We start from the raw sequence: 14,475 nt of genomic DNA, 5'->3' as shown, positions 1-14,475 counted from the left end.
GTGTGACACATCTTCACGCATGCGCACTTGCGCAGGTATGCTCTAACCAGCCAATCAGACGAGCGGCGCTATTTTGATGCATATTTTGAATCAGACAGAAACGGTTACGCGTACGAGTGCGAGGACTGTACGGTCAAATATTCCTTTATAAAATACAAATAAACAAGCGAAAAGCCTTGTATTGGGGTTCTAGGATGAGGAAGAGGTGAGCATGTTTACTGATTCGTTATAATTATTTAATTTTTTTCCTATACGGAGACAGATTTAAGCATTTGTGTAACTTAATTTGATCAATAAGTTTCAGCAGTAAGTTAAGTTAGATAGTTTTGAATATGACATTGGCATTGTATGTTAATCAAAACACGCGGTCAAAATGTCATTTGACTCCTGAGATTAATGCGGTAATAACGTTAATGCTATTGACAACAGGTGTTTTAGCACATTTGACAAGCTCGTTTGGGTGGGTCTCTATTCATATAACGTTAACGTTATGTTAATGCCTTTAGCAAACATTAGGCTAACGTTATATATAATGCTCAGAAGAGCAGTACAGTCTATGAGTAGTAAGTTACATGTGCATATGAATATATGAATAATGAATATATGACAATATATGAAAACGTTTTAATAACATTTTGTAACCACCTGAAATTACAATACGAAAGATTTGTGAAGTATACAATAATGTAATAACTTTTTACTTAATGTTTTTAATGAATTTGATCACTCGTGGATCAAAGTACATATATGTCAATGAATGGATGTTTATCAATAATGTATTTAATGTTCTTTCTCTCCATGATTTTAGTGAGGTGATTGCTGCAGAATCAGTGGCATGTCTGAATAAAGCTCTCTGCCATCTGAAGGATATCTGGGAGGAAATTGGCATCCCTGAGGATCAGCGATTAGAAAGAACAAATGTGGTTAAGAATCACATCAAAGTGAGTGTTGAGTGTACTTGTGCAACATGGATCCTTTTAAATATGTTTCAGGGATAAACTAACAAAACATGTACTGTAGGGTCTTCTGGACATGATGATTGCAGAGGAAGAGAGTCTGCGTAAACGTCTGATGACCAGTATTGACATGTGTCACAAAGAGCTGAGTAAATTGTGCTCGGAACTGCAGCTTCCCCCATTTCAGGCAAGTATTTAACATGGATACAATCTTTAGATGACCCCATGTTAACCTCAAAGATCTCATGAAATTGCCTGACTAGATTTCTGTCTTTTATTAATGTATTTCCTATCGAAATGGGAAGTTTGAGAAACTAAATTAGTTTTTTTTTTTTTTAAGAAAGAGCCTCTTATACCCACCAAGACTGCAATTATTTGATCAAAAATACAGTAAAATATTGTGAAATGCAATATCAACAATGAATTAGAAGAAAAAGAAATGTCTTTGTCACTTTTTATCATTTAGTTTCTTTAAAAACAAAATCTGACTCACCCCAAACTTTTGAATGGTAGTTCACGCTTTCCACAAAAATTTTAACTTTGATAATAATAAATGTTTCTTCGAGCAGCAAATCAGCATATTAGAATGATTTTTGAAGGATCGTATGACACTGATGCTGGAGTAATGATGCTGAAAATTCAGCTTTGACATCACAAGAATAAATTAAATTTTTTAACTATATTAAAGGTCCCACTTTATATTAAGTGGCTTTAAGTGCATGTAATTACAGCTGTAATTAATTTATGTAATTACATTTGTAATTACACAGTTGACCCTTCACTTACACCTTAAAGGAGAACTCCGGTCAATTTTAACATTGAGCTCATTTTTTTGTAAATTTGGAGTGCTGTCAATACAGAGAACAACGACAAAAATCGGTGTTGCCTACACCGTGTTATCCTCTTTTTAAAATTTGCACCCTGTTGACTTCAATGGGGCAATATTTAAACCTGCTTTTAGCCTCTTAACATCCTTGATGTGTCATTACAAGTGCACAGGTCATGTGAGTGATTCCTTCAGAGTGAACACGGGTGAATCTGACTGCAGTAGATGTGAAAGATATGAATAAAAATGATGTTATTTCAGCCAGCGCAAATACCTCTATTTACATCCTGTTTTCGGTTGAAGTCCAAAGTAGTCGATTGTCGAGTTCACGCGCGTAGGTTTAGTTACCTATGATCACGCGCGTGAACTCGGCAATCGACTACTTTGGACTTCGACCGAAAACAGGATGTAAATATAGGTATTTGCTAGACAGGTATCTAATAGACATGGACTGAAAGCCACAAAACTCCAATTTTTTATTTTATGGGCCATCTACAGAACGGAGTAACAAAAATGTCTTCAAAAACTTTTTTTGTGGTTCCTAATCATTTTAGGAGGAGAGGAGTAGCACTGTGCTCCAGCGGGAAAAAGACCTCCGGACCCACGTTGAAGTGATGTTAAAAGAGAAAAACCAGAGAATGCAAGCGCTCAAAGCCTTAACCGAGCAGGATCAGGATCTCTGTGACCTTCTCTGCTCACAGCCGTTTTCTATCTCTGGCAGTTCTGTTCCTTCTCTGGAACAGCTGGAGAATTTCCGTCAGCACATCTCCTGTCTCACTGCTGAGAAAGTATAACAATAAGACTTTGTTTTAAACATTAGACTTTCTATTTATTTATAAAAGTCATAGTGACTTATGAAAGTATTGTGTTCAGTTTGATGTACAAATGTTTTTTTAATCTTTCAAGGAGCGGAGACATAAAGAATTTGTCACACTGAAGAAGAAGATAATACTTTGCATGGATGATCTGGATCAGTTGCCTGAGACTAGTTTTGAAAAGGATGTTGTATGTGAAGATGAGGAGAGTTTTTGCCTGTCTAAAGAAAACATTGATTCACTCAAAGTCCTTCTTCACCAGGTACAATATAAACTCAGTCTGACAAACTATAAACTTAAGCATTAACAATTGTATAACACATTATTTTGATATTTTAGTTGGAGAGCAGAAAGGCTGAGAATGAACATGTCTGTGGCTCTTATCGGGAGAAGATCCAGGAACTGTGGGAAAGGTTGCAGACTCCACGGGAAGAGCGTGATGCAATTTCTGAACACATGACCCTGTCAAAGAAAAGGAATATGGAAGCTGTTAGTAACCTTTTGATTTTCTGCTTTTCTTTTTCCTTCCTTCAGTTATACAATGCTGCATTAATTAAGCTTTTAAATTGCTAACCATTGCATTGAACACAAAAGTTTACATTTTTATGTCCTCTACTTCCAGTTACTAGCTGAGGTCCAACGTCTTGAAGAACTGAAGCTTAAAAATATGCAAAATTTTACTGCGGCCATTCGGAAGGAGATTGCTGTGCTCTGGGATAAGTGCTTTTATAGTGCTGACCAGCGGCAAGCTTTTGTGCCTTATTATGTTGGTGAGTTGTAATTTTCTAAATTACACCGTTGACTGTTCGAAATCTGCCTGTCTTTTTCTAAAAAAAAAATATAAAGATTTAAGGGCTGCCTTTTCTCTCAGATGATTTTAGTGAGGAACTCCTGAGCTTACATGATGCAGAAAATGTGCGACTAAAACAGTATTACGAGGATCATAAAGAACTCTTTGAAGGTGTTCACAAATGGGATGAGAGCTGGAGACTTTTCTTAGAGCTTGAAGTAAGTCAAACTGGCTGAAAATCTTTGTCAAATGTTTTTGCATTAACTAACACTGCACGTTTTGTGGTAGGAAAAGGCCAAAGATCCATCCAGATTCACCAACAGAGGAGGAAACCTTCTAAAGGAGGAGAAACAACGGGCTGATCTGGTCAAAGGTCTCCCCAAGGTAATTATATACACACTACCGTTCAAAAGTTTGGGGTCAGTAAGATTTTTTAAAAGAAATTAATACTTGGATGCATTAAATGTAATGTTTTACATTGTTACAAAGTCTTCTATTTCAAATAAATGCTGTTCTTTTAAACTTTCTTTTCATCAAAGAATCCTGAAAATGTTTCACAGTTTCCACAAAATTAAACTTTTTTCATTGATAATTATAAGAAATGTTTCTTGAACACCAAATCAATATATTAGAGTGATTTCTGAAGGATCATGTGACACTAAAGACTGGAGTAATGACTTCTGAAAACTCAGCTTTGACATCACAGGAATAAATGACATTTTAAAACATATTAAAATAGAGTTATTTTAAGTTGTAATCATATTTCTTATATATAACTGTTTTTAACTGTATTTTTATCAAATAAATAAAGCCTAAGCATTAGAGTCTTCTTTCAAAATCATAAAACAAATCTTGCCATCCCCAAATGTTTGAATAGTAGTGTACATTTTACATTATAAAACTTAGTAACTGAGTATCTCTTATTTAGCTTGAGAAGAAACTGAAGGCGGAGATTGAACAGTGGGAACAAGAACAGAACAGAGAGTTCCTGGTGAATGGTCAGAAGTTCATGCAGTTTGTTACTGATCAATGGGAGACGTACCGGCAGGAGAAGGAGCGGGAAAAGCAGGAGCGGGTATGTCCTTCACATTACTGGGCATAAGAAAATATGTACTCTAGACTAGAGCTGTGAATCCTCATCAACCAGATCTACAAGAGTCGTTTGTATTTGTGAATTAATACATTACTAGGGAATGACCGGTTTAAATTTTAAACCCATGAGAGAGATTTAGTTTGTAGATTTTAGTAATACAAGAACTGTCTTGCAGCAACTAAAGAAGAGCAAGCAGACAGAGGAGGACATGGTCTATGGCACTGTGGTCCGGACACCAACTAAACGAAGATTTCTGGGCAGCACAACACCTTGCAAAGCTCGAAAGGCAAGTACAATGGGAATTTATTTCCTGATGAAAACAGCATATTTAAAGTCCATGTGAAACCTAGTTCACAGTCCAATGTAATGTGACATTTCTGAGTGGAAAAAAAGTATTGCATTTGAAAACATGTACTGAAAAATGCACACTGACTTTAAGTAATATTCTCATTACACAACACACCGTGATGCACTGTACATTTTAAATGAATGCATGGCATTTGCAATATTAACTCTTTGACTTTTCCTCAGCTAAATGCTACCTCCAGTACTGGCACTTCTAACAGCACTATCCGATCTGTCTTTGGTGGTACCGTCTGTCATTCTCCTATATCGCGCCCTCCGATATCTGCTAGCAAGGTCAGTGCATGGCTATAACAAAACTAGTGTTCTCAAGCTTTAAAATTAACTCATTTGCACAATCATTTACTGATTAACTTAGGTAAATGCTACATTTCCTCTTCCCTCATGTCTTATTTCAAAGCAGGGCAATGCGGTGAGGACTCCAGGCCACAGCAAACCTCCTCATCAAGGTTTGCTAGAACGCAATAAGGAAAATATCTGTCATCTAACTGGCGGCGGGGCTGGGATGATGAAGGTGCCAGCTAGTCCGCAGCGTAACTTCAGCATTAACTCTGTCGCAAGCACCTATTCAGAATTTCAGGTAAACTCCTCATCTTCTTCATCAGTAACTCACAGTCTGGTCAAAGAGAGCGAGAGCTTGAACTTAAATGTGTTTTAAGTTTTATAAATTCCTATATAAATATTGGTGTTACTGGCACAATGTTTTACTAATAAAAAAACTTGTTTCTAAAGGAAGTTGTCAAGGCTGAATCCATATAATCAAGGTTTGTTTGAGAAACAACCTAAATTTAGCAACTGCATGGTTTAAATAATGCACCACTTAAAGGGATAGTTCACCCAAAAATGAAAATTCTGTCAGTAATTACTCACCCTCATGTTGTTCCAACCGCGTAAGACCTTCGTTCATCTTCGGAACACAAATTAAGATATTTTTGATGAAATCTGAGCCATGTCTCACTCCTCCATAGGCTGCTATGTGACCGAAACTTGCTGGCCCAGAAAAGTTATTAAAAAGATCGTTAATATAGTCCAAGTAACTCCAGTGGCTCAATCTTAAGTATATCAAGCGACGAGAATACTTTTTGTGCGCAAAAACAAACAAAAATAACGACTTTATTCCACTTTTCATTTCCTTCTCTCTGGGCCTCGTAGTGTTTTTGCGCTGCGCGTCTGTGTTGCACGTCAACACGCATCACACACATGACCACCTTCGGCCAATTGTGAGCCTACGTGGTGACGTGTAACACAGACGCGCTGCGCAAAAACACTACGCGAACCAACTAGAGGTCCAGAGAGAAGGAAATGAATAGTGGAATAAAGTCGTTATTTTTGTTTGTTTTTGCGCACAAAAAGTATTCTCGTCGCTTGATATACTTAAGATTGAGCCACTGGAGTCACTTGGACTATATTAACGATCTCTTTAATAACTTTTCTGGGCCAGCAAGTTTCGGTCACATAGCAGCCTATGGAGGAGTGAGACATGGCTCAGATTTCATCAAAAATATCTTAATTTGTGTTCCGAAGATGAACGAAGGTCTTACGCAGTTGGAACAACAACATGAGGGTGAGTAATTATTACTGACAGAATTTTCATTTTTGGGTGAACTAACCCTTTAAACAACGTTTTATTGGCTAACACTGCTTAAACTTTATTTTGTACTGTATAATACAAATAACACCTCTTTTGAAAATCATGTAAGGGATAAAGTGCATTCAGATTATTGGAAAATAAACCCTGACAGGGTGACCAGGACTCTTACAGTCTTGTAATGACTTGCTAACTGTACAATGTTAACGGAATATTTACCAAATTGTATCTAATATTGTATCTTTTATACAATATTGTCAAATTGTATTTATTATATTTACATTGTCTCTGACTTTTGTAATGTTTTAATTTGCTGTGGGACATGCTTTATATGTTAAATGGCCGATTCATTATTTTGTATCCTGAGATATATCATATGAAGGCATTGTGTAAATTAAAACAAAATAAATAAGTAAATAAAATAAAAACAACTATGAATGCATTTGCCTCTACGGTGGGTGTATGAATCTCTGATTAGTTTGCTCTTTTACATCCTCTTGTCCTCTCTTTGAACTGGACTGTGTTTTCTCCTAATCCACACTTCTAACCAATACTAGCTTTATTTACAAATCAGTCTAATGCCTTTCTGCCATTATCTGTCTCTCTGTTTTTTGTTACAGTATATGACAGTTTTCATATTGTTTTCTAGGCTGTAAATATAATCAGTATCTATTATGAATAACCACTGCACTGTTCAAATCAATATTCAGAATATAATAACCAGTCTCTTAATGTGTCATTTTCTTTTCACAGCGAGACCTCTCCAAGTCATCTAAATCAAAACACGTGCCTGATATTCTGAACTCAACCATCATTCAACTTTAACTCTACCGCATGCAACACTTTGTGCTATTAGGACGGGGATCTTTAAATGATGCTTGTCGGTTCTTGTTCTGTATAGCTATAGCTATGCATTTTATATGTAAATGAAGGTAATATATATTTAAATGTTGAGGGATTCTACATGTATGTTCACTTTAACACTAGAACAAGCCCTGCTTTATTTGTACTTTAACAAATGAATGTGCATTTTAACGTTACAACTGGTCCGCTGTCTCAAACAGATTAAGACATTAAAAAATGAAATACTTTATAGTTCTTTCTCAGTATTAACTACTTTGTCAAAATCACAGTTTTTATGCTTTTGAATGTTTTGCACAATGTAAAAAAAAAATCTTTATAGTATTGTACAATTTACTACATAAAAATTCACATTTGAACATTCTGTGAATCCTGTCATTATCTTATTCAAACTATTCCTTATGTTCACAGTATTTTTTTTTATTATCTTAAATTGTTGTTTTATTCCAAACAAGTTGCTATTCAATTTATGGACTTAAGTATTATATTTCTCAAGCATGTAAATTCACATCCAGTTGTTGTTCTTTAGCTATTTGTTAGCAACTTACATAAAAATAAAAAAAAAGCAAATTCAGAAAATGCATTATAATAATAATGGAATCCTTTTTCAAAAAGTTATTGCTATGACTTTTCTATTTGTATTTTTCTTTTTGATCAGAAAACTGATTGGTTGGGGGGAAAAAGTGTGGTTACTATCCAAAAATATTTGAAATAAAATTAAAGAGCAGCCTTTTGAACTACTTTAATTTTGATTTTAAACTTGTGTGTGTATTTATATTTATACACAAGTCAAGTGTGTATGTAAATTTACAAATATAAACCCCAACTCTGTATTTCTAATATGTGAAATTAGTGGGTAAATGATGGACTCTTTAAAATAAAAATGCTTCCAAAATTTGTACATGCAATTATTTATTCATTATTTACGTTTTTTCAAGTAGGTTATAAAATGTTATTGCACTCCGACTAAAAAAAGGAATAAAATATAGAATGCATAGTAGTTTGAAAAAAGAGAGGCGTTTTACCTAAATAAAAGAACATTTTCCATGTTTATTTATTTGGTTGTTATGATGACACATTTCTTAATAATTGTGAAAAAAATAAAAGCAGTTTGTCGAATGTTTAGGTCATGCGAAGAGGCGGAGTCACTCTGTAACCCGGAAGCAGATTGAGGTGAATGACGCGAACCTTTAGGGTCGAATGGACAGACGGTAGAAATATGGCGGGTGTCAAGAGCAATAGCTTAGGCAATCATTCCAGTAATAAAATATTCTGGAGCCCGTCCGTCCGAGGACCGGCGTTCATTTTTATCTGTGTACTGTTGGCCAAGCCCGGGCGAGCTACGACGCACTGGGTGGTGACGGAGGACGGCAAAATCCAACAGCAGGTAAGCAACTGTGTCGTGTTTAGTCACTCCATCGCTCTCTAGATCATATTTACAAGACAAGAAAGACGAGAGAGCCTCAAAAATCACTTTCTGGTCTGATTGTTAACCACTAACACTGCTTTATGCAGCTGTCAGGCAGATGCGTGCGTTGACAGCTGTTGTCTGCTGCTTATATCATTATATCACAGCGCTCTCTTGTGCACTGATTCAATAATACTGTTCAAACCATCAGCCTGATTTGGCTTCCTGATGTCATCTAACCTGTGACCTAATATCTATCAGATAGTGACTCTTGCTCAAAGCATGTGTGTGCATTGATTTTGCTTTTTCCTTTCACACGCTCTTTCGTTTTCAGGTGGACTCTCCTCTTAACTTGAAACATCCCCACCATTTAGTTCTTTTCATGCAACAAGAGACTCGTGTGAACTACCTCAAGAAGTTAGAGGTGATGTTAAGCCTCACATTCAACATAGCCTAAAAGGATCTTTTATAATGTGCCGTGTCTTGAAGAAGACCGTAAGTAAACGCGCTTCCCTAAACTATTAGCCTGACAGTGAATTATTGTACATTTTGCAGAAGCAACTAGTTGCTCAGAAGATTCATATCGAAGAGAACGAGGACCGGGATACTGGTTTAGAGCAGCGGCATTACAAAGAAGATGCTGACTGTGTCACAGCTAAGGTTCCTCTGGGAGACTTGGATCTCTATGATGGCACTTTTATATCCCTGGAAAGCAAAGACATAAAGTAAGTGTTTGCTTATGGCAGAAATGTGTTTCCTCAGGTTATTATTATAATTTTTTATGTAATAAACATTTCAGTCATTGTTATCACATACGTATTGATGTGGTTTTCTAGTCCAGATGATTTTTTGGATCAGATGTCACCTCTACCTACAGACCTGGAAAAACCTGACTGCACAAAAATTCTCGATCTCCCTTACAGCATTCATGCATTTCAGCACCTCAGGGTGAGTGTTTTAAGCAGCATCCTCACACATATCTTTCTCTTATTCTCTCACATGTACCCTCATTGTCTTTGTTGCTCTGGTTTCTCTCTCTAAGGGTGTCCAAGAGAAGGTAAACCTAACATCCCCCTTGCTTTCAAAGGATGACCCGATCTTTGCCTCCCTGCCTCTTAAGCTGGGGCAGAGTATGGATGAGGTTGGGCATCAGATACACCAGGCCCTACTAAAAGTAAGTTGATTTGCTTGATTTATATTCTTCTGGGTTTCCACAATCATGGAAATCCTTGAAATGTTACTGTTAGGATTTCTAAGCCTGGAAAAGTCTGGAATTTTTGGTCCCACTTTATATTAGGTGTCTTTAACTACTATGTACTAACATTGAAATTAATCATTTGATACAATTAAATTGTGTTCATACATGTTTTTACATTGTACTTGTATTTTAAATACCTGCATGTAATTACAGCTGTAAATAATTACACTGTTGACCTTCCCATACCATTTAATACACACTTAAACTTACCCATACCACCAAACCTGTTCTTAACCATACCTGTGTCCCACCTCAATTGCAGTAAAAGTTTTTTTGCAATACAATATGAACACAATAAGTACTTTTTTTGATGTAAGTACATAGTAGTTAAGGACACCTAATATAAGTGTGACCAAATTTTATATAGTGACTGGAAATCTTTGTTGTTATGTTCTCCTCTAATTTAATATGATTCTTCTTCTTAAAGGGATAGTTCGGCCAAAAATGATATTTAACCCATGATTTACTCACCCTCAAGCCGTTCGAGATGCATATGTCAATCTTTTTTCAGACGAACACATTTTCATTACATTACATTTACATTTTACATTTATTCATTTAGCTGACGCTTTTATCCAAAGCGACTTACAATTGCTATATATGTCAGAGGTCGCACACCTCTGGAGCAACTAGGGGTTAAGTGTCTTGCTCAGGGACACATTGGTGTCTCACAGTGGATTCGAACCCGGGTCTCTCACACCAAAGGCATGTGTCTTATCCATTGCGCCACACCACCCCAGTTATTTTCAGTTATTTTAGAAAATGTCTTAGATCAGCTAAATCAAACGCTACGTCCTACGTCATACACCGGCATCCATCTGCCGTGAACACGCGTCGACCGTTGCCGGAAGCAAGATATTTTCATTTATAAAGTTTTAAATATGTATATTTTTATGACAAAACCGCACAGATTACCCTCAGAAAGCCTTCGTTTCTCCCCCTGGAGCCGGATGGATTACTTTTGTGAAGGATGCATGCACATTTTGGGACTTGAAGGAGGTGGACCCCATAGCTTCACATTATAACCACTGAAAGATCTAAGACATTTTCTAAAATAACTGAAAATGTGTTTGTCTGAAAAATGATTGACATATGCATCTCGAACGGCTTGAGGGTGAGTAAATCATGGGTTAAATATCATTTTTGGCCGAACTATCCCTTTAAGATGCAAGCAGCATCAATATGCGGGAATGAGGGAAGCAGCCTTTGTGACAAAGCTAATAGTTTCTTTTGGCAGTGGTTCTCGACTGGTTTCGCCATGGGACCCAGAATTTCCCATGGTCATTAAGCTACGACCTAGATTTTTAGGAATTTAAACCAAGAACATGTATTTCTCAAAAATGGTTCACACACACACCGTCCCACTTTAATTAACATACACATAAATTGTAAGAGTATCACTAACACTGATAAAAAAGAAAAACAGTATAATAAGGTAAGGCTATTAAATAGCAGTCACAAACTAGTTTATGTTGTGTTAGTAAGTATGTAAAGTTACTTAGCCACCACAGTCATTGAAAATATAGAAAATAACAAAAATGTAAAATAAAGTATTTTTGGTTAAGGTTACAGAAAATACAGTTACCATGGTACATACACAACACTTACATGAACTGTTTATGAACCATATGGACACTAATCCTGATGAATAGAATGAACATCATACCTGCATGCAAATCTTTCCCAGCTTTACACAACATACCAGTTATGTAATTTATTGGTACTTTTTGGTAATTTTGTAAGTACCACGTTGCATGCTCGTAATTTCATTCGCTCTTTATATATAGTGAAGTGATATACAGCACGCCAATTGAAGATTGCGCACCGTGAGCAGGACAGGAAAGTTAGTTTTTCTGTGGTTACGAAAGTTACGAAAATAACATTAGAATAATGACAATGACATAGCCTGACAACATCTCATTTGACCTCAGATACTGAATCAGGACAACGCGTTTTTCTCAGGCACACTTTACTTAAACTGCGTCTGACAGAAGAGTCAAGAGCTTTCACGCACGTCTTTTAAAATAAAAGTCTTGCATCAGTGAAACATTTAGAATTATGTTTTTTGTGTGTGTTTTTGTTTCTTTGACTACACACCCACTCAAAATGGTCTTGCGACCATCCGGTCTTATGGTACACAAAGTGCTTTACTTTGCGCTTCGGTGATTAGAAAGTCGCACTTCCAACCACATAAAATGATTAAATAGCGGTACAATACTTTTTAATGGACAGTATTAAGGTTTTTTGTTTATTTATATCGGTTTTAGTTAATATTGGATATTTAATTTTTTTTAATTTTTAATATTTAATTGTGCATTCTCAATTTCTCATATCCCTTATTTTTACATTTAAACCAACTTAAATTTTCATAAAGTTCATCTTTAATAAAACTAATAATAAAGATCTCAAAATGAATACCCATTTTTATACTGTAAATTATAATGATGTGATGCTCTTTTAGTGTTTGAAATGATTAATTTTGTTTTATTTATTTAGACAAAATAGTAGATCATTTTAATATCGGCCATTTATTGCTTTATTGAAGACATTAATACAATTTTGGTACCTGAAATACAAATGTAAATCTAGGAAAATGTACTCATAACTGGAGAAGTTATTGAAATGCATTAGTGGAAACTTTCATTTTTCTCAATGGTTTAGTTTTTCCTCTATGATTGCAGTCTTTAAAGTTTCACAGATAACAGCAGAAGTCAGCTGAAATTGTCATCCCTGAAGATTAATGATGACCGTCTTTCTTTTCTTTTTCAAGAATTCCTCTTCATGGGTGCTTTATAACCTGGCCTCTTTCTACTGGCGGATAAAGAATGAACCCAGGCGTACTGTGGACTGTGTGGTCCGTGCCCTCCATTTTTCTCCAAGGTAACTGGAAATGACACATCGCGTGCATAGCATCAACAGTGAAATTGGTCTCTCGCCACCTGCACAAAGAACTTCACAAGTTGTGTCATCTTGTTTTGCATAAATTTTCATCTATTTCCACTTTTTTTTTTGCAGGCAGCACAAAGACGTCGCTCTCGTCAACATGGCGAACGTACTTCACAGAGCACACTTCTCAGCTGACGCAGCCATCCTTGCCCATGCGGCTCTGGATCTCACCACCGATCTGCTAACCAGCCATTACACCCTGGGCAACATTTACGCTGTGAGTGCAGCGTTGTGAAGAAGAGGGATGGCTTCTTGAAAATACATTTTAAAAATGTTTTTGAACTTCCTCATAATCCTCTGTGCTCACACTTTCTGCTGGACAGGAAATGGCAGTTTTGGTTTAGTATCTGATTTCCTTGTTTTGTATCAAATGACACTCAGTTCCTTTTGCATCTCTCTCCTTCCTTCTGTGTCTCTGGTAGATGTTGGGGGAGTATAATCACTCGGTGCTGTGCTATGAGCAGGCCCTGCAGGCTCAGCCAGGCTTTGAACAGGCCCTGAGGAGGAAACATGCCGTCCTGTGTCAGCAGAAGCTGGAGCAGCGGCTTGAGGCTCAACACCGGTAACATTTGTTTTCTCATGGACTGTCACTCTTTTTCTATGCAGTCTCATTAGTAAAACCTTCAGAGTATGAAGTAGCCTTGTTACTGCTAATGAGTGGCTCCCCATACACTCACTGGATCATTGCAGAGCCGTTCAACAGGGGATCCGTGACCTCTAGGTCTCAAACCACTGATCTACATAAATGACTGGATTGATCATGACGTCATGAAAATTGAATTCACCGCGCTTCTGTATTGGTATTCCACAGTATTCCTTTACATTCTATTGAATTAAAAAGAAATCCTCCGATTTTAATGAGAAAACATTACCTAACGAATCAGCGCTTTTAAATCTGAAGACTCCCTGTACATTCTTACAACGCAAATGTCCTAAACATTTAAATGGTTTAAAAGTGCTGTATGTAAGTTCACATACTCGTTTCTCTGAAAAACACTTCTACAGCCAGTTATTTTACTTTGAAATGTGCGTTCCGTGTCGGAATGTCTGTTTTTGTTTTGGTCTGTGTGATCTCGCCCACTGCCAGTTCGCCCAGTAGTATTTCGACACCCCGGGATGCCAGTTGGCAGGAAACACAGCGTATTTCAGCCAGCAAACAAACTGGGTCAGAGATTGTAGATTCTGCCCAACCTAAAAAGCCTCAGTGTCCATCTAAAAATCTCTATGAACGAGAGCATATTAAAACACGGATAAATCAACTCATCAACTTAGTGTGTAAGTCTCCTCGGCTTTCATTGTCAATTGCGCTCGTTCCTGTTGCGTGTCCTCAAACTGGCAACACGCGTGAGCACCGAGTCTGAGGAGGAGGGGGCGGGGGAAACAATGATCTTCGATATTTTTAATTTGGTCATTCTTACAGACTGTACCTTTAATTCCCAACTTTAATTTGCTTAAAGTAGTGAATTTTCCCCACTTATTAAAAGTTACGTTCATTTTCATTACAGTAGCAGATATCAGATCTGCTGATGGACGAGACACCTCAACATTTGTATTACAAATGTCAAAATGAT

General features: G+C 36.7%; 2 protein-coding genes across 3 annotated transcripts in view; both read left to right on the top strand.

The window, feature by feature from the left end:
* Nucleotides 1-75: 75 nt before the first annotated feature.
* prc1b (protein regulator of cytokinesis 1b) lies at nt 76-8,198 on the top strand. 2 transcript variants are annotated; one of them, XM_079865103.1, is made up of 14 exons: nt 76-205; nt 809-941; nt 1,021-1,143; nt 2,337-2,570; nt 2,689-2,859; nt 2,937-3,086; nt 3,220-3,367; nt 3,469-3,605; nt 3,676-3,771; nt 4,316-4,462; nt 4,656-4,766; nt 5,012-5,119; nt 5,247-5,423; nt 7,185-8,198. In XM_079865103.1, exons 1-14 carry the CDS (start codon nt 195-197, stop codon nt 7,254-7,256), a joined length of 1,818 nt encoding a protein of 605 aa, XP_079721229.1. In that variant the 5' UTR covers nt 76-194; the 3' UTR covers nt 7,257-8,198. The 2 variants fall into 2 exon arrangements, with proteins under 2 accessions (XP_079721229.1, XP_079721228.1); XM_079865102.1 differs by having other exon boundaries at nt 132-205; nt 5,244-5,423; nt 7,185-8,183.
* Nucleotides 8,199-8,442: 244 nt separating this feature from the next.
* Nucleotides 8,443-14,475, top strand: part of ttc17 (tetratricopeptide repeat domain 17) — a 30,417-nt gene continuing 24,384 nt past the window's right edge. The window contains exons 1-8 of the mRNA XM_079865094.1: nt 8,443-8,679; nt 9,035-9,124; nt 9,256-9,425; nt 9,537-9,648; nt 9,743-9,874; nt 12,729-12,838; nt 12,974-13,121; nt 13,327-13,466. Of these exons, the coding sequence (XP_079721220.1) occupies nt 8,470-8,679; nt 9,035-9,124; nt 9,256-9,425; nt 9,537-9,648; nt 9,743-9,874; nt 12,729-12,838; nt 12,974-13,121; nt 13,327-13,466 (1,112 nt within the window). The 5' untranslated portion in view covers nt 8,443-8,469. The remainder of the gene's footprint in view (nt 8,680-9,034; nt 9,125-9,255; nt 9,426-9,536; nt 9,649-9,742; nt 9,875-12,728; nt 12,839-12,973; nt 13,122-13,326; nt 13,467-14,475) is intronic.

This window comes from Squalius cephalus (genome assembly GCF_949319135.1).
Source record: "Squalius cephalus genome assembly, chromosome: 3".
Lineage (NCBI taxonomy): Eukaryota > Metazoa > Chordata > Actinopteri > Cypriniformes > Leuciscidae > Squalius > Squalius cephalus.
This window is presented reverse-complemented; position numbering and strand designations above follow the sequence as displayed.

Bases quoted from the DNA above. Each gene is read 5' to 3' on its own strand.
- prc1b (XM_079865102.1), top strand. The intron at 2,571-2,688 runs GTATAACAATAA...TAATCTTTCAAG, and splicing joins CCTGTCTCACTGCTGAGAAA to GAGCGGAGACATAAAGAATT. The intron at 4,463-4,655 runs GTATGTCCTTCA...ACTGTCTTGCAG, and splicing joins AGCGGGAAAAGCAGGAGCGG to CAACTAAAGAAGAGCAAGCA.